The following is an 18,077-nucleotide window of genomic DNA, read 5'->3' as shown; positions in this document are numbered from 1 at the left end:
TCGGTTAAGCGTCCGACTTCAGCCAGGTCACGATCTCGCGGTCCGTGAGTTCGAGCCCCGCGTCGGGCTCTGTGCTGATGGCTCGGAGCCTGGAGCCTGTTTCCGATTCTGTGTCTCCCTCTCTCTCTGCCCCTCCCCCGTTCATGCTCTGTCTCTCTCTGTCCCAAAAATAAATAAAAAACGTTTAAAAAAAAATATTTTCATAGTACAGATCTATCACAATGTATTTGCTCTACTTAATGAACATCCAGACTAAAATATTTTTTTAAGTTGCTACAACTCTAAATCCTTTACCTTTCTTTTCTTAGTGCCGTGCTAAGAATTTCTCCACCTCAGTCTCATAAAAAATAGTTCATCTTAGTACTTTGACGGTTTTTCATATGTATTATAACTGGCTACCTTTTAAAAATCTCTTCTTAGCCGCACTATTTTTCAGTTCATTCTCAGGTCCTTGAAAGGGCAGCAAGCACGTTTCTGCAAATAACTATAATTTGTTTTTTCCTCTTTAATATGTATGACTCTCAGTTCTTTTCTTGTTTTTGTCCCCCTTTCCTCACTGGCTAGATCTAAAACACCTATTTGAAAAGCCTGTTTCCAACTCCAATGTGCAATTAAATATTGGGGGAAGTAAACAGAAGTACTGAGCTAGTTAAATAGTAACAGTCAAGTTGGAAGAGAGGAGATAGTAGGTCGAAGGCCTGCTTCCAATCTAATCATTTAATTCAGCCAAGGTGGCCAGAGTTTATTTTGTGGCCTCAAGCTGGGGTTGAACTGAGGAGACCGGAGGGAGATGTGTTACTATAAGGAGTTTGAGAAAATTACTAAACATACTGAGGATAATGAGAGGCAGGTTTCTCATAGAAAAGTTATAAGTATAGAAAGGGGGAAGGTTAGAATAAATTCTGTGGCTAAAGATTAGAACGGGAGGTATCAGTGTCAACTCATGGGTTTTAATATGCATTTTTATATACATGGATTGATCTAGAAAATATAAATCTATGTGTGTACACTTACATATATGTGAGTATGTGTGTATGAATATAATACACACATATATTTCCTGACTCTACCACTGAGAGACTCAAATGGCAATAACACCCCAATCGCAATGAGCACACCAGTGCCCAGATCTGGGCGTCTAAAGTCTCCACTAAACGGAACCAAATCTAAAGCCCGTCTCCAGGACCTAGCCCCCCTGTGGTTATATAATCACAGGCTCAGAGGATGTCGGAGTCTGCTCCCTCATATTGGAGATGGAGACATTGTGAGATGGCTTCACAATGGCTTTCTGAGGACGGGTGGTCGGCATTACGTTTCTTTCTTTTTCTTGGTGGGAAAATCAAGGCACGAAGGCATTACACCTCTATTAGGAAAAGAACCAAGAACTGAGCTCCCTTTTTTCCAACTTATAGGGTAAAAGCCACTTGGTATCACAGCTGAAGACTGTATATCATTAGCTCTTTTCACAATAAACAGCTTTTCTTTCTGAGTTACCAAGCAGATGCTTCCAACATCCCATTGGTGTATGATTCGATACAACAGATACCAGGTGCATTGGCTGGGGAACTTGCCCGTGACCCCGGATCCCTGAAATGCTGAGCAAGCATTCTTCTGCTCGAAAAGGTGAGATGGCTACTTACATTTTTAATGATCAGTGGGTATCTGGTTACCCGTTGCATAGGCTTCAGTATAAAACTAGAGAGTGGCATCCCTTTACATCGAGGGTCCATTGCCAGTCTCTGAAATGAGACATGTTTTAAATGCACTTAAGAAATCTGCAAAACCGAGTCAGTGACATCAACACTGATGTTATTTAGGACTCCCCACCCATCACGTTGTCTCATTTATCTGGACCAGAACTGAGGAGCCTGGAGTTGGAAGGGCCTGACTCATTATCCTGGTCCAGGATGAGGCACGTTCCAGATGGACACTGGACACCGGTAGATGTGACTCAGCCACCAGGGTTAACTCCTGGTCTCCAGAGTCAGTACACCCTCCCTGGGACATACAATTCCTCCCTTACAGAGATGAGATTCTGACTTTACAGAGAATATTTCTTCTGGATATCTGCCAGAGCTTTATAACAGTCCCAGGAATAAGAAGAGACACAAGACTGTAGAATTAGAATAAAAATTCCCCTTAAGTCCCAGAGATGGCACGAGGGCTGGATCTCATTGTCTGGTTCAGACGCAGCCTGCACATCCCTGTGGGAGCCCCAGGCAGGCAAGGACAGTGGAGCTGAGACATGAGGGGTGAGGACTGCAATCTCAAGTCCTGAAAGTTGTCCCCACCCTAGACCACCTGTCCCTTTTTTCAACTCAACTGGGGGAAAGAGTCCTTTTACCCCCAAAAGATGATCCCATCCATAAGTCACAGGGATAACATGGTGACTCAGCTTTCAAAGGCATTGGTCAGGTTTAACAAAGCCTTAGAAACAGGCGGCTGCCGTGACCTGGGCCCCAACTGTCAGTGTCTGAATCCGCTCCAGACGTGGACATCATCACTGCAGGAACACCTCACACCTGGCAAGGGCACGTCAAACCCCCCTCAGGGATGGGGTGAGGGGAGGTGATCAGGGAACGGAAATAAGCCCCCTGCCCTGGGTGGTGTCAGCATTTCCCTCAAGTTCAAGTGCATCCAGTGATGAATTCATCCTGCCTTGTGCCCAGGAAGGACTGGCCCTTGGCTGAAACCCCAGGTGGCCGAGCATCTGCTCTCCAGTCTCTAGGCCACCCTGGGCCTACTTCTTACTGAAATTTCTCCCCTTTGAATGACTTTAGAATGTCCCGATTCACTGGAGAGCAAATCAAAGCATTTCATGTTGAGAAACACCAGGGGAACAAGAAAGAACAAGCATCATATGATGCAATGGTCAAGGAGGGAACACCCTTGTACCTCACAGTGATGATTCCACAAACACGATTATTGAGCCAGAGGGAATGGTCTGCCCCCAAATGCACAAGGTACAAAGATAAGCCTGCCATTAGTGTTACTGGTCTATTCCCTAAAATGTAACTGTTTAGCAGAAATTATTTGATTCTCTTCCTATGGTTTTTTCTCTGGGAGACGTGGGGGCTGTTTGAGTGGGCCAGTGGGGTCAGCAGGGACCTACCCCAGTCAATGCCAAGTCCCAGGGCCTGGGGCCTCCAGCAGCACGGGGCCCACCTCCCCAGACGTCCCTGGGTGGACACATGGCTCTCGAGATCCCCTTATCCCCAAGGTAGACGTCCTGCATCCCACAGTCACCCCCACAGGCTTCTCAGGGTTTGAGGCCATCAACAAGAACAAACTGGAAAAGGAACAAAGGGTCCACTGGGATTCCTGGCCATTCCCTCTGCAGCAAAGAACTGGGGTGCTCAGGCCAAACAGAATAGGAAACCTGAGGGGCGCCAGCCGTGCTGGGCCTGACAAATGAGACAGAAGATTAAAACCTGCACCCAAACAACACCACTAACACTCCTGGACCACAGATCAGAGCTGCCGGGCGCAGGGCTGGCCCCTCCTCTCCACGTCCACCCCTTGGGTCACAGCCACACCTGCCAGCTCACATCACCCCTGTTGCTCAGCCAAGACCTGAGTCCTGTTGGCTTTTAGCAGGAATGAGCTTGCAGGCTTGACTTCGCTCCTCGCACCCCCAGCTGTCCTGCGACAACCACTCAGGGGCAGGGGCTCGGCTCAGCCTGGGCTCCTTACTTTGACAAACTCCTTGAAGTCCGGGGCCTCGTCCGTCTTCTGCTGGATCAGGGCAGCCCCATTGAGCTGACAGCTGCAGAAGCGGATGTAGGGCTGCATGTGCGGCAGCTGGGCGGTCAGGATGTCGCCGACCATCTTCACAGGCATCTTCTCCCCAGACATCTTCTTGCGGACTCTCAGCGCTCTGCACGGGAACGTGAGAAGTGAGCCCCCTCCTTTACCCTCAGCCAACGGTGACATGGTGCACTTCCAGGTTGTACAGAAACAGAATGTGTGTGAGGGGCACAGACCCAGGGCCACTAAAGGATCTACTGGGGAGACAAGGAACAGAAAAGAAATGAGTCTAGTGCTACAGAGAGGTATCACCGGGCCATTTTTCTCTGGCATGATGGCTGTTGGCTGGTTCTTAGGAATAAAAACTTTTCAAAGAAATCTTTGCTGAACGAGTCAGCATGAAAAATAGTATTTTTCTCATGGAGAAATACGGAATCAGTTATTTAGTAACTCAGACAGGATCTCTGTGTTGATGTCTCACTTCATAGACGATCTGTGGTCAAAGTCCCAGGCCACTGTGGCCCCAGCACTGAGTCTGATTCCGGACCAGTGCCACCCAAGGGAGGCTACTGTTGCCAAGGGACATGAAGGCTCATTTTCAGACTGAACATAACATAATTAAGATGGTAAAAATCAACTGCCACAGAAAAATAATCCCATTATGTCACCAAAGCCAGGTACAAATGACTGTCTGGACTATCTGTGTCATTGACTGCTTCATTGCTGTGGCTAATTTGAAATTGACTGGATTACGGGGTTCTGAAAAGAGAAGCCTGTTTATATGATAATGGACCAGTGAACCCACACAATTCACATCCTGGAGGCTGAGGAGAGACTGATGGGACTGGGAAAGGTTTGTTCTGGGGTCCAGCGGCAGCCTGAGTGTTCAGGGCCACGAGAGCCAAGACTGTGCATCCCAACCTTCCAACTCCAATAGGAGAACTCCTAACACCAGCCTCTAGAGGACATATCACTGGGCTTCTAGCCAGCAAGGATAGCAAGGCACCCTGACGGCAGGACCACAACATGAGGCATGAGTGTGTTCTGCCTACCCCAATGATGATGAATGGGTGGATGGATGGATGGATGGATGGATGAAATGGAATGGTACAATATATGATTTTCACATAACCTTTGGCTGCTTTCATGGTCATGTTAGAGAAGCCCTGAGGTAAGGATAAAGCTATAGAATTCCAAGGAAGCTTTGCAATATTAGCATTAGGCTTTAAAAACTTCACATCACATTATTTTCTTTCTCCTACATTTTTGGCTAAAGGAATAATCCTTGGACCGGGCAAACAAGTCAGGGAGAGAAATTTTAGGGAAAATAAATTATGTGGTCTGAACAATTAGTAATTCTCTCTCTGCAGATGCCCTTGTAGGGAGAGATGCCCGTCAACACTGGCAGCTTGGGGGGGAGAGGGGTGGCAGCCTGATACCCTCAGAATAGCCAAATGGCCATTGCTCATTGAGGGGGTTGGTATGGAATATCTCCCAACGTGTAGAAATTTCCTCAACTTGCTCAATTGGGGATGATGTCACCCCCAGTTCTGGGGGACCAGAGCCCTGAATAACCATGTTACAAACTGGTTATGCATGGACAGTGGAAGAAATTCCACCATTCCATCATTTTCCTATGAGGAGGAGCAAAAGAATCTTTCTCTAAGAGAATAAAAGTACCACCCCCTCCCCCACCCCCTTAAAAAAATAATAATGGAGGAGACAAGGAAAGGAGAAAAGAAGAAAGATGGGCATTGTCGTGAAGAGGTTAAACCAACGCCTGGGTTCTGGAACCCCACACTTGCAGACTCGAGTTGCCCACCTAGGGGCCAGGCCTAAAACCAGGCTCCTACTATGGACCAGGCACCTGTTAGGTTCACTCGTGGGTCTCCTTCTGGGATGTTCTACCGCACAGGCAGGACTGGGACTGAATGGGTTTGAACAGAGGGTGTCAACAGGCTCCCGGGTCAGGTGACTCAGCTGCCACAGCTCTGCCCTTTGGTGAGCTGGTTTGTAATCTCATCTAAAGGTTTACTGGGTGGAGGCCGTGAACGGCTGGTAAGCAATCAGCTAATGGACATTTCAAAGAGCGCTCGGTGTTTGCTGAATGAATTAGCACTCCCGACCCTCTGAGGTCCGCAGAGCAAGCACATGGTCAACAGAGCTTGCATTTATTAATACGTCCTTTACGTATCAAACAAACACTCTCATGTGTACTGCTAACTCTCCCTATTGGCTGTTGGCACACCTGAGGCCTAGGGAAACCGAGAGACCTGACCAAACTCACACAGCTAATACTGATGGGAGCAGCCCTTGAACCCAGGAGGTGTGACCTGTGACCCCGGAGCTCCAGGTCCCTGAGCACTGAGCGTGAGACAATAGACACAGCATCCAGACCCGCCTCCACTCCCGAGCTGCTCTGCGCAGGCCCCGTCCTTCCTCCGGAAGCAGCTCCTGCCCTCCGGCCAGGTTTCTCTCCACTTCTCTCCTTCCACAGCCCTCTGCTTCTCTCCCTGTCTCCGCTTCCGGCCTCTCCTCCATGCCTCGCCCCCAGCCCCAAGTTCCCTCCCTCCAGGCGGAGCCTGCTTGGGATTCTCTCTCCCTCTCTCTGTCTCTACCTGTCCCCCACTCGCACTCTCTCTGTCTCTCTCAAAAGAAATAAACTTTACAAAATTTTAAAAAAACACACAAAAAACGGTCCCTAACACCTGGTTTGCACAGCCCTATGTCACTTCTGCGTCCCTTCTATCACTTCTGACAGCTATACTCAGGGGCCTGTGCCCACTCTTAACATAAAAACGTTCTAGATCTTTCTGTCCTACTCTGTTTCTTAAAAGCAAATTTCACAGCTCTCCACTCACCAGCAAGAGAACAAACCATCCGCTCTGACCCCCAACCAGAGGCATCATTAGTAGGAAGTCCTATGTCCCAGTTAGCACCCCTTTATTTTCACTGTATTTGTTTCTTATTTATCTGTCTCCTAAATCCCATGTCCTTCCCCCTCCCACCCCAAGTTCAAGGAGTCGCTGGCCCTTAGATCGGGAGTGGCAGATATGTGGCCTTGCAGGGATTGCTGCCTTACAGTCTCTTTATCCAAAAAAGCCTTCCTCTTCTAGCCTGTAGGGGCCCCCAAATCCCCCCATCATTGGGGTTAATCCTTTGCAGGAGAAATCAAGTCTATGCAGCAAAGGAATGTAGCAAGATGTTCACTATACAATCCACAATATGGGCGTTCACCTTATACTTCTTTTCATTTTTCTGTTTAAAATTTTTCATGGTGACATAGAAAAGGGAAAAAAAAAGAAAGAAATCAGATCCCCAGAAGGCTCCTATTAAATATTTTATCTAGGATATAAAAACATTAGTTCACCCAAGCTAACTGATCGGGTCATTGGAGGAAGGAGGGGACAGAGCACAGGGACACTGTGATGGCAGGAAGACGGTGCTGTGCAGGCATGTTTGACATGATTGACAGTGTGCCAGTGGTGTGGCTCACCTCCTTGCTCCTCAGGATAACCCTGCATGCCCCACCAGGCAGGCACCACACCTACAAGTTGACAGGTCCCAAGACAAGGGGTCCGAGAGGGGTCTGCCCAAGGAAACTGCCCAGAACAAATTAGAAGGCGCTGGGGGCCAGACACAAACTTAGGACATTCACCTCCTGGCTCCACGTTCTTTCCATCGGTTGCAGGATGGGGTGGAATCTCCAGTAGGTCATCCACAGAGCAGCCTGGAACACAGGCTTGCCTTCTGTGTGACTTCAAGTCACTGGACCTCTCTGAGCCTGGCTTTCCCAGCTGTAAGCACTCTCGATTCCCACCTCCGGGGCTGGGAGCACATCAGCGCTAACGGGAGGAAGGGGCTGGCCGTGACAGAGCTCAAGGAAGGGGCTGCTGTTTCCCTGACAGGACAGGAGGGCGGGTGACATGGGGGGCAAGGGCCCTTGGGGACGTGAGATGCATCTCCCACCTCCCCACCGCCCACTGATTGCTGCCCAAGGAAAGAGGTTTTAACTTGTAGGTATATTTTCAAGGGCGTCTGGGTGGCTCAGTCGGGTGAGCATCCAACTCTTGAATTTGGCTCAGGTCAGGATCTCATGGTTCATGAGTTCGAGCCCCACATCAGGCTCTGCGTGGACCCTGCTTGGGATTCTCTCACCCTTTCTCTCTGCCCCTCCCCTGCTTGTTCTCTGTCTGTCTCTGTCTAAAATAAATAAGTAAACTTAAATAAAAATAACTTGTAGGTATATTTTCAACAGAAAACTTGTGGCTATTTTGAAACAACTTGTCTCCAACCCTTCAGGTTCAGTTCCTGTAGGTTCAGGGGTTAACTAGCCCCATTGGCTCCAAGGCAAGGGGGCTGAGCCCAACACTGAAGACAGGCAGGCACTTTCATCTAAAGACCCCCTAATAGCCACCCTACGTGGTAGGTACCATTATTATCCCCATTTTACAGATGAGGACACCAAGACCAAGAGAATGTAAGCGACTTGCCCAAAGACACAGCCAGTAGAGCAAGAACAAGATGTAGGCCTAAGCATCCGACCCGTACCTACATTCAGAAACTTCTACAGCACCCTCCTCAAGGAGGATAATGGAAACAGTTTCTCAAAGCACCCCTGGGGGTCATCTCTGATTATTTGTTTTCCAGAGCACAGAGAGAGCAGATGTCATGTTTTTATTTCTACCCACTTCTCTCCCCATCCCCCCACCACTCCCAAACACACACTCAAGAAAGTGGGGGGGGGCGTGGAATTACTTTTCAAGAATGAGGGATCACATTTAGGAACTAGCCGCTTCCCAGTTACGGGAACATGAAGATTGGGAATGGATTCCAGGTTCCCGGGGGTGCGCTTCAACCTGGGGCCCCCGTGGGGGGCGGCCCTTCCCCCCCCAGCCCGCTGGATCGCCACAGGCCTACTCTGTGTTCTTAGCAAGTGTTGTTCCAAAGTACGGCCTGCGGGGCACAGATTTGGGGTATTCTTTTATTATTATTATTATTATCTTAAATATTTATTTATTTTTGAGAAAGAGAGAGAGAGCAGAGACAGGAGGAGGGGCAGAGAGAGGGGGACAGAGCATCCAAAGGGGGATTCCTGTGGACAGCAGGGAGCCTGATGTGGGACTCAAACTCACAAACTGCGAGACTGTGACCTGAGCCGACGTCACTCAACTGACTGAGCCACCCAGGCCCCTCGGGGTGGGGTGGGGTGGGGTCTTTTTAGAAGGGATCTTTGTGATGACATAATCCAACCCCCTCAGTTTACAGATGGGGAACCCGAGGCTCAAAGAGGCTGGGCAGTGAGTTGGGCTCCAAACCCAGGTCTCTTGACTTGGTCAAGACCTTGACAGGTCTCTTGACCCAGCGCTTCCTCCCTGGCCCTGAAGCTGCCTCTGAAAAACCAAAATGGGAATAAAATGTAAGGGGTTCCAGGCTAGCTTCTCAGAGCGTTAACCTGAGGAAATGCTGACCACGGGCAGCAAATGGTACCCACCGTTCTCCGCCCCCAGGAGCCAAGAATGTCCCAAGAGAACAGTATTCGCCCACGGGACCCGGACCTGCGGGCGGGCATGTGGGGAGCCACCCCACGCCCCGGGAGGGAGCCGGTCAGCGATCGGCAGCCAGGACTGGCCTCGCTCTGGAAACTCTAGACCCACAGTGAAAGCAGGAAGTGGGCAATTTACTCTGTGCGATGACAAACTGGCGGTGTGTGTGCGGGAAGCATGGTGGGGGGGGGGGGCGAAAAGGAATCATGGTGCTTATGGGTGGAAATGAGCAAAAGAGGCAGAAAGAAACACGGGGCGGCATGCACGGGGGACACACGGACAAAGCCACGCGGAGGTGCTAGTGTGTGAGAGCCGAGGGGACGAAGCAAGGCCGGGGTTAGGGGAGAGAGGCTTACTTCAGTAGTTTGATATTACACATAATCAGCTCCTTCCAGTTAACAAAAATCATAGCACCCTCTTTCTCTGTCAGCAGCTCAGACTCCATCAGGGGTTTCTGAAAGATCTACAGGTGCAGAAAACGAAGCAGTTCAGAAAGCAAACCGTTAGCGTTACACCTGAAACACACGCACGCAGGTCTGTGCAGAGCATGGAGAGGACCGGGCCGTCTGCAGCTTTGTGGGGAGGCCCAGAAGCTTCCCGCAGCTTCTGCAGCAGACGCCCCTCCCCCACTCTACCTGAGTGTTTGGGGGGGTGGTTCCCCATCAGGTCTCTGCACTGTTTTACAGGGAAGGGTGGCTGAACTCTAGAGGACGGGCCTTAACTCCACCAGGATAAACCCCGGAGGCCTGTCGAAAGTCACGCACACTCTTACCTGCCCACAGTGGGGGGTGGGCATGGCGGGAAAAGCGGGGGGCTTCAGGATGCACGTGGGTGTGGGCGGCTCCTTCAGGCTCCCCTGCAGCGTCTGCTGCATAGACAAGCCTCGGGCACCCGGAGGGGAGCCGCTCAAGGAAGCAGGGACTCTAACCAGCAGCCTGGGTGATGTCTTCTGCCGCTGGGCCCTTGGCCTGGGCCGGGCTGGTACAGGGGCCGGCTGCGGCTCCGGGAAAGAAATGAGCCTGCCCAGGATCCAAGCTCTGCGTGGTTGGGTGACTCAGGGTAAATCGCAGCTCTCCGCCCAGCCCCACGTGGCGAGCCCCTGCCTGCAAAGAGGTCATCGTTTCCTACTGGAGGCAGGGCGTTCTTCTGAAGGGTCTTTAGAGATGGGACAGCCTGTCCCATCTTTGAAATAAATGTGGCTGGGCTCAGGCTGTTCCCTGGGAGCCCTATTCTTCATGAGTCCTTGAGCTGACATTGAACCCAGCATGTACCAGACCACTGCACAAAAGTGCCACATCTAAGGGGGTGACATTCACATCCTAGACATCCTAGATTGCATATTTAGTGACAGTCAAGTGTCTTGAGGAAGGGGCCCTTTTCCTAAGTATGCACCATGACTTCCTATGCATGAATGTGCCTCCTGGACCAGTAACCCATCCCGCCTCCTGTACCCATTCAACACTGGGCAGCGGGTGGTGACGTTCCCGGTTAAGGCTGTCCAAGGAGATAGTTGCACAACTGTTAGGTGAGGGGCAGCGGGGGAGCAGGAGTTTCAAAACTATTACAATGTTTTTCAAACTGTAGAGTGATCCTGCCATTCAGCTCTGCAAACCCCTGTTGCTAACATGGCAACTTCCCGTGAGCATAAACAAAAGTCTTCTTCAAAACCAGGGGTTCCCAACTCTGCCTCTCCTCATCCTTCTGGATCAAGTGGCCCAGGCCTTTCAACAGCCACCCAGGAGGAGAGACAAAACAAGGCATCCTCTGGGACAGGGCAGTGCACGGGGACCTGGGAGGAAACATCTTCATTCTCAGCAACAGATTTTCCTCAGAGGTAATATGTACCACTAGGAATGACTCGAGATAATTGGCTGGATGGCTGCCATTTTCAGATGCCAACCCCAAGGCCCGGGAGACCACATGGCCTGCTCTATGGCATTAACTAGTTGGTGGCTAAGCACCCACTTCTCTGAGGAGAGTTTAGACTCCCAGTCCCCAGCCCACGTGTCTCCTTCCACACACCTCCTCACGGACTCATTCATCCCCTGACATGAGTGATCCCTCTACGGGGATGACTCAGAGGGTCACGGATAAGAGTTCGACCATCTTCTCTTGGGTAGAAATCTCCTGTGTGATTTACCATCCAGATGCTCCCCACACATCAGAAAACCTCTCAGGCTGAGAATCAGGGTGCAGCCCTCCTTAACAGAGGTCCCCCTTCTCCCCAACCTCCGCCAGTATCCCCGGCCCCCACCGGCACCCATAGCTGCCATTACCTCTGTGACCAGCTGGAGGTCATTCACATAGTTCTCCTCTGTCACAATGAGCTCATGGATGTATCCTTGCCGCTTTCTTTCAGTGGGGGTCAGCATATCCAAGAGGTGTAAGTCTGAACACCCTGGAAGACACAACCATTGGGACATTTTAGTGCAAGTCTAGGGAAGCTCATACAGCCTCACAGCAAAGAACCTGGGGTCTCGTGCCTGCTGGTCCCTGTGGCCTCACTGGAGTTGGGCAGTATTACGGGTTCGATCACGTTCCCTAATAATATACATTCAAGTTCTTTTTTTATATATATAATTTTTTAATGTTTATTTTTGAGAGAGAGAGAGAGAGAGAGAACACGGGCAGGAGAGGGCCAGAGAGAGAAGGAGACACAGAATCCGAAGCAGGCTCCAGGCTCTGAGCCATTAGCACAGAGCCCGATGCGGGGCTCGAACCCACTAACGGCGAGATCATGACCTGAGCCGAAATCGGACGCTCAACCGACTGAGCCACCCAGACGCCCCCACATTCCAGTTCTAACTCTTGGTTCCTGTGGCTGTGACCTTAGGTTCCTGTGACTCGGTTCCTGTTCCTCAGAACCCTTGGTTCCTGTGACCTATACCTATGACCTTGGTTCCTGTGACTGTGACTGTGACCAGAAATCGGGCTTCTGGAGATAGAGCCAAATTGAGATGAAGTCATACTCAATTAGGGTGGGCTCTAATCCCATGTGACTGGTGTCCTTATAGGAAGACATACAGAGACAGTCAGAAAGAAGGTCATGTGACGACAGAGGCAAGGACAGAGGCAGGTGCAAGCCAAGGAACGCCAAGGATTGCCAGCCGCCATCGGAAGCGAAGAGGAAGGCACGGAAAAAATCTCCCCCAAGGCCTCCAGAGGGACATGTCTCTGCCAACACCTTGCTTTTGGACTTTTCTCCAAAACTGTGAGAAAATAAATTTCTGTTGTTTTGAGCCACCCCGTGTGTGGCCTTTGTTGCGGCAGCCTAGCGAACTGAACTTCGTCCAAACCGCTGACACGATAATGTCCAGAGAAGACAAAGGGGTAATTGGCCGGTATTCCCTGAGGGCTCACCCCACGCCAGGTGCGCCACAAGGAGCTCTACACTGGCAGGTCTGCTCAAAGCCCACAGAGGCTCCGGAAGCATCACCATTTCACAGACAAGGAAACGGAGCTTCTGACGGGTGGCCTCACCCCAAATCTCTTAGCTTTGCAGTGGCCGAGACTCGAGCCTGACGCTTTGACGCCAGAACCTGGGCTCTACCCCAGACGGCTACTGTTGTTGGGTCCCAGCTACAGGAGGGCATCAGCTTGTCCTGAGGTTGGCTCTCGGAGGCTCAGGTGGCTGTGCTGAGGCTCCTGCTGGGCCTGGGCACAGGGCAGAGAGATGTGGAGAGCGTTCAGACAGTGCCAGGTAAAGTCCATGAGCCAGGCTGCTGCCGTGTGCCTGGAGAGGGATTAAGCCCGAAGACAGACAGGGAAACTGCCCCGGCTGCAGACAGCTGGGCACATCCGGGGCCCCAGGTGCCCGAGGGAACGGGCTCGGTTGACCTGAGATGGGACACGCACGGAAGCTGGTGCCTGCCCTTGCCTCTGCTCACCTGGTTGGCTATTTAGGGTTTTGTTGGCTTTGAACATTCTCCGCTTATCAGCGGAGGCTGCCTCATGACACGGCACGCTGGAACGGGGTGGGGGGGAAGCCCCCTTTCTTGGGGGTGCCCGTCATACAGGCCTGGGCCCACCTGTTCCAGGCCCGTGGTCTCTCCTCTCCTTTTTATGAGGGGTTCTTCATTTATCACACACACACACACACACACACACACACACACACAACCAGATTTGTAAAATAGACTGAAAGGTGTCCTGGATGTAGGCGGGAATGCGGGCAGGGGTCCCATTCCGTTGCTTTTTCTCATACCATCTCCCCCCACAAGGGGGCGCGATGGAGCACACTATGAACCACCGGCCAGCCACCCGTGGTTCTCAAAGTGTGGTCCCGGGACCAGCAGCATGAGCCACACCAGGGAACTTGTTAGAAATGCAAATTACCAGGCCCCTGCGGAATAGACTACCTGGATTTGGAGCCCAGGAATCTGATTTAACAAGCTCTCCAGGTGATTTTTTTTTTAAGGCAAATTAAAGTTTGAGAAGCTTGCTCTGGACTATCAGGAATTCCTCAGAGTTTCCATCTTCCCCCCAGAAAGTCTTCCCCCTAGACTGGGGCTCATGACCTAGTCTATATGCTGGAAGATTCCGCAAATAGGATGATCCCTCTGAGGTGAATGATATCACTGACTTCTTAGCAAACGTTTTCCTGTGCCAGAGCTGAGCTCCACATCTGGGTCCTTCTAGTCCTCAGTCTTGCACCCTCCCCTGGCCAAATGCTCTTTCTAGAACGCTTTAGATTCTCTTCCTGGAACAGGACAATTTGAGGATGGGCAGGCAGATGGGAGCTGGGAAAGCAGCGGGGACGAGCCATCCTTATGTTAATATTCTCCATGCCCATCCCCATGACCTCATTCAAAGCCACTGCAGTGTGGCCAAACTATAAATCCACAGATCCGTGAGCTGGGCACGAACCACCATGCAGGTCTGCAGATGAATCTGGAACTTGGGCCCTCCACTCAGCCACCAGGTTGGTCCAGCTGTTCTTTGTGGGTTGGGGCGTTGGCTGTGCTTCATTAGAACAACTGCTCCCTCAGCGAGCTCTCAGGAAGGAAGCAAGTCCTGATGGCTCGCTCTGTTCAGTTCTGCCCGCTTCTGCCGAGCCCCTGCGGGAGCTTCGGCTTTTGAGTGGTGGAGTGACGCCACCAAGTTCTTGGGCTTTCATTAAGAAAGCCACCTGGGAAACACTCTTCAGTTTGGGAGGAAACATCTCACTTGTCACCTATTCTCACCAAACTGTCCTGTCAATGAGTCAAAGAGCCCAGGAGAGAGGAAGGCTTGTTCTTATTACAGAGCAGAATGCAGCCCTTGCATTACAGGGACTTGTAGGAACTCTCACGGAGCAGGGTCGCCCCTAGAATTTTCAGGACATTCCTTTCTTTTAAAAAAAAATGTTTTTAATGTGTGTTTACTTTTGAGCGAGAGAGACAGAACGCGAGCGGGGGTGGGGCAGAGAGAGAGGGAGACACGGCATCCGAAGCAGGCTCCGGGCTCCGAGCCGTCAGCCCAGAGCCCGACGCGGGGCTCGAACCCACGAACTGTGAGATCGTGACCTGAGCCGAATTCGGATGCTTAACCCGAGCCACCCAGGTGCCCAGGACCTTCCTCGCTGTGGGGATATTAAGATATTGTTTAGAGCTGCAGCTGTTAGACGCATCCCACGCCGTGCAGTGGTGTTTGCAGGGATACAAACATCGGGCTAGGACATCAGGGGGACACTGGTTGCCCCCATCCTCTGAACATCCCTTTCAGTCACAATTTCCCTTGGAGAACATGATGGATGCTATGAACTCTGGCCCCAGAAAACTCATATGTACAACACACACACACGCACACATGCACACACACACACACACACACATATTTTGCACACACTTTTATAGGGTTCACAGGCCCTCTTGAAGCTTGTTCGTGGATCTCATTCATTCATTCATTCATTGGACACATGTTTACCGACGTCCTGTCATGAGTCTGGCACCAACTGCTGGGTGCTGAGGATTCACAATGAAAGAGGAGAAATGTCTGCCTCTAGAGCATACAGTCCTCGGCTGGGGGTGGTATTAGTTCCCACAGGCCGAAGGGATACTGACCCCCACCAAGCTGAGGTTTGTGCGGCCCCCCAGCCCCCGGGGCTGAGAAAGCATTTTTGGTCGTCATAATGACTGGAGGTGCCGGCTGGGCTTGGGTGGGGCTGGCCCAGGGCTGTTAAGATGCCCTGCAATACACAGGACAGGGAATTGCCTTCCCCGAATGTCAACAGCCCCCGCACTGAGAAACACTGACATTACTGGAAACTGAAAGCCCGGCCAGGTTGACAGCTCTGAAGCAAGGATAGTGCAAGTGACCCGCAGATTTTCTTAGAACGACCGAGGAGTCGGAAACAAGGACCCGGGAGGAAACATTAACGGGAAATGGCTTGCTTTGGATTTCAGAAGTTCTGAGTCTTCAAGTTTCACATGGTATCGTTGTTGTTGTTGCTGTTTTAAGTTTATTTATTTATTTTGAGAGAGAGAGAGCGAGCACGCAAGTCGGGGAGGGGCAGAGAGAGGAGGGGAGAGAGAGAATCCCAAGCGGGCTCCGCGTTGTCAGTACAAAGCCTCACGCGGGGCTCGAACTCACGAACCGTGAGATCATGACCTGAGCTGAAGTCAAGGTCCCGACTCTTAACCGACTGAGCCCCCTGGCTCCCCTACGTGGTACGGCTTTGAAGAAGCCCGGAGCCCGAACAACAGCAAAAGGTCTAGAGTGGACTTAGGCTATTAGTCCAGGAATCCCTGGTGCCGGGGCCAGTTTGGGGTGAATTGGGGGTCTGTTGCACATGGAAGGGGGGGGCACGAGGAGGTTGCACGGCCTCCTGCTCCGGGCAGCTCCAGCATTCCCGTCCATCCACCCAGAGGACCCATGTCAGAGCTGACCCAGCTGACAGGTGCCATGTGACTCTGGGCTGCTTGCCGCCACAAATTCCACCCCACGCCGTCCACCTACCAGCCTGCCTGGAGGCAGGGGGCTGGCTCAGATGGCCTCTCTAGGCCCCAGCGTACAACAAAAAGCAAAGATTTTGTGGGGAGATTCGTCTCAGCATTGTGTGCCGACAGCGTTGGCTTTGAATGGTCTTTTTAGCTACTGAACCGCCCCACACGACGCTGTTTTAAAAGTTCTTGCTGCTGGATGGCAGACCAAGAAGACCATTACAGGCTGGAAATAGGTACTTTGAGCTAAAAAATGTCCTTCCTTTGAAAATTTAATATTTAGAAAAACAAACGAGTTTAAAAACTCCATTATTCAGAGCGGGGTAAATGGAAAAGACATTGCAAATAAGAGAGTTTTCTTTAAGGGTGGAGGGACGTGGTTCTTCTCTCCTTTGGGAACCAGGATAAACATGATTTTCTGGCTCCCTTTCCCGGGGAAAAATGAGAGAATAAAGCAGAGCAAATAACTTTTCACGGACATCTCGGTGTGATGAAGGGATTCTTAAAACGAACTATAATCCACTCACAGCTGAAATAATATTGCAAGCGACTCTGGGCACTTAAAACCGATCCCTAATTACAGCCCACATAAAATTCCCAATCTATGTGCTGTCCCTTGTAATTTTGCGTAGTTAGACACATTCACAAAGTGGAGAGTAGCCGTGAGACCCCTTTGAGAGTAGTTGAGTCTGGGGCACTGGAGAGAATGTGGGAAAATCTTACCCAAAAAGGTCATCTTGTCACCTCAATGGGACAACGTTCATAGGAACAGCATAATCTAAATAAATTGCTTTATTACAACAGTAGTACATGAACACATGCTCGATGTAAACAGTTCAAAGCATACAGAAGGACTTAGGGTACAACCGGGGCATCGCCCCTCTCATTCCCAACCCTTCTCCTTCCGTTCTCAACAAGGTCCATGATTTTAAAAACCAAACCAGCCCCCACAGCAAGCCGGCCACTGGACAAACCAAATAAACAGGCCTCGTTCCTGTTATGAAAGGGCCAAAATATACTCTAAGATGGTCAATAAGTATTTATTAAGTTCCTACGAAGCCCAAGAGACACAGGAATGAGCAAGATAAAGCCCTTGTCCTCAAGGAAACTCACAGCTGGGAGGGAGACGCGAACATGGAAATTAAATTTGAAATAGCAAGCAGCGGAGAACGTTCCTGCAGGTCTGCGAGGATAGTAGAGTCTGCAGGGCTCAGAAGTACATGCTCCTTGTCCCGAGGGAGGAAGGCTCTGCGAGGAGGTCCTACTTGTGTGTGTGTGGGGGGGGGGGTGGTTCTGCATCAGGGAGGATGGGGCCATTATGTTGGGGGTGTGGGGCCAGTATGCCAAGTAGGTGCAGGGACACTATGGGAGATAAGGCGGGAAGCGGGAAGGCAATAAGGTGGGCAGTACATGACATCACAGAAGGCATAATGCCAGAGGGGCCAGGCGAGAAATCCCACAATATGGAAACTCAGGCAATGGTTTTTCACCTTTAAGAGAAAGGATATACCAGTGTCTGTGGGGACATTCTGCCCAAATTCTCCGGCTAAATGGCCTCGCCCACCAGGATACCTGTTGGAGCTGGAGCTCCTGTCTACACCGAAGCCTTCTCCAGGGCGGGCCTCAATGGAGGGAACAGGGGCCTCGTGGCTCTCGTGGCTCCTGCCAGGCTACACTGGATTTTTCTGGGAAAATGAGTCTGATTGCGTTGCCTTCAACCTCCTGGACAGAATGGCACATGTGGGATGGCTTGTCATGTAGGAAAGGCTGCAATGGATGCGACATAAAGAAGGTTCTCCGGCCAGAGCACTCCCCCCTCCCCCGCTCTCCCCCCACAATCCCATTCTCTAAGCTGTGAACTTGT

The 18,077-nt window shown here is 51.0% G+C and overlaps 1 protein-coding gene across 1 annotated transcript in view; it reads right to left on the bottom strand.

Moving 5' to 3' along the window:
* The window catches only part of ITSN1 (intersectin 1), a 223,966-nt gene that overhangs the window by 19,967 nt on the left and 185,922 nt on the right, over positions 1-18,077 (bottom strand). The window contains exons 30-33 of the mRNA XM_030328381.2: positions 11,570-11,691; positions 9,650-9,756; positions 3,694-3,877; positions 1,641-1,739 (exon numbers count right to left, since the gene is read on the bottom strand). Of these exons, the coding sequence (XP_030184241.1) occupies positions 1,641-1,739; positions 3,694-3,877; positions 9,650-9,756; positions 11,570-11,691 (512 nt within the window). The remainder of the gene's footprint in view (positions 1-1,640; positions 1,740-3,693; positions 3,878-9,649; positions 9,757-11,569; positions 11,692-18,077) is intronic.

Source organism: Lynx canadensis, chromosome C2 (genome assembly GCF_007474595.2).
Source record: "Lynx canadensis isolate LIC74 chromosome C2, mLynCan4.pri.v2, whole genome shotgun sequence".
Classification (NCBI taxonomy): Eukaryota; Metazoa; Chordata; class Mammalia; order Carnivora; family Felidae; genus Lynx; species Lynx canadensis.
Note: the sequence above shows the minus strand (reverse complement) of the source record. Positions and strands in the feature narration are given on the sequence as shown.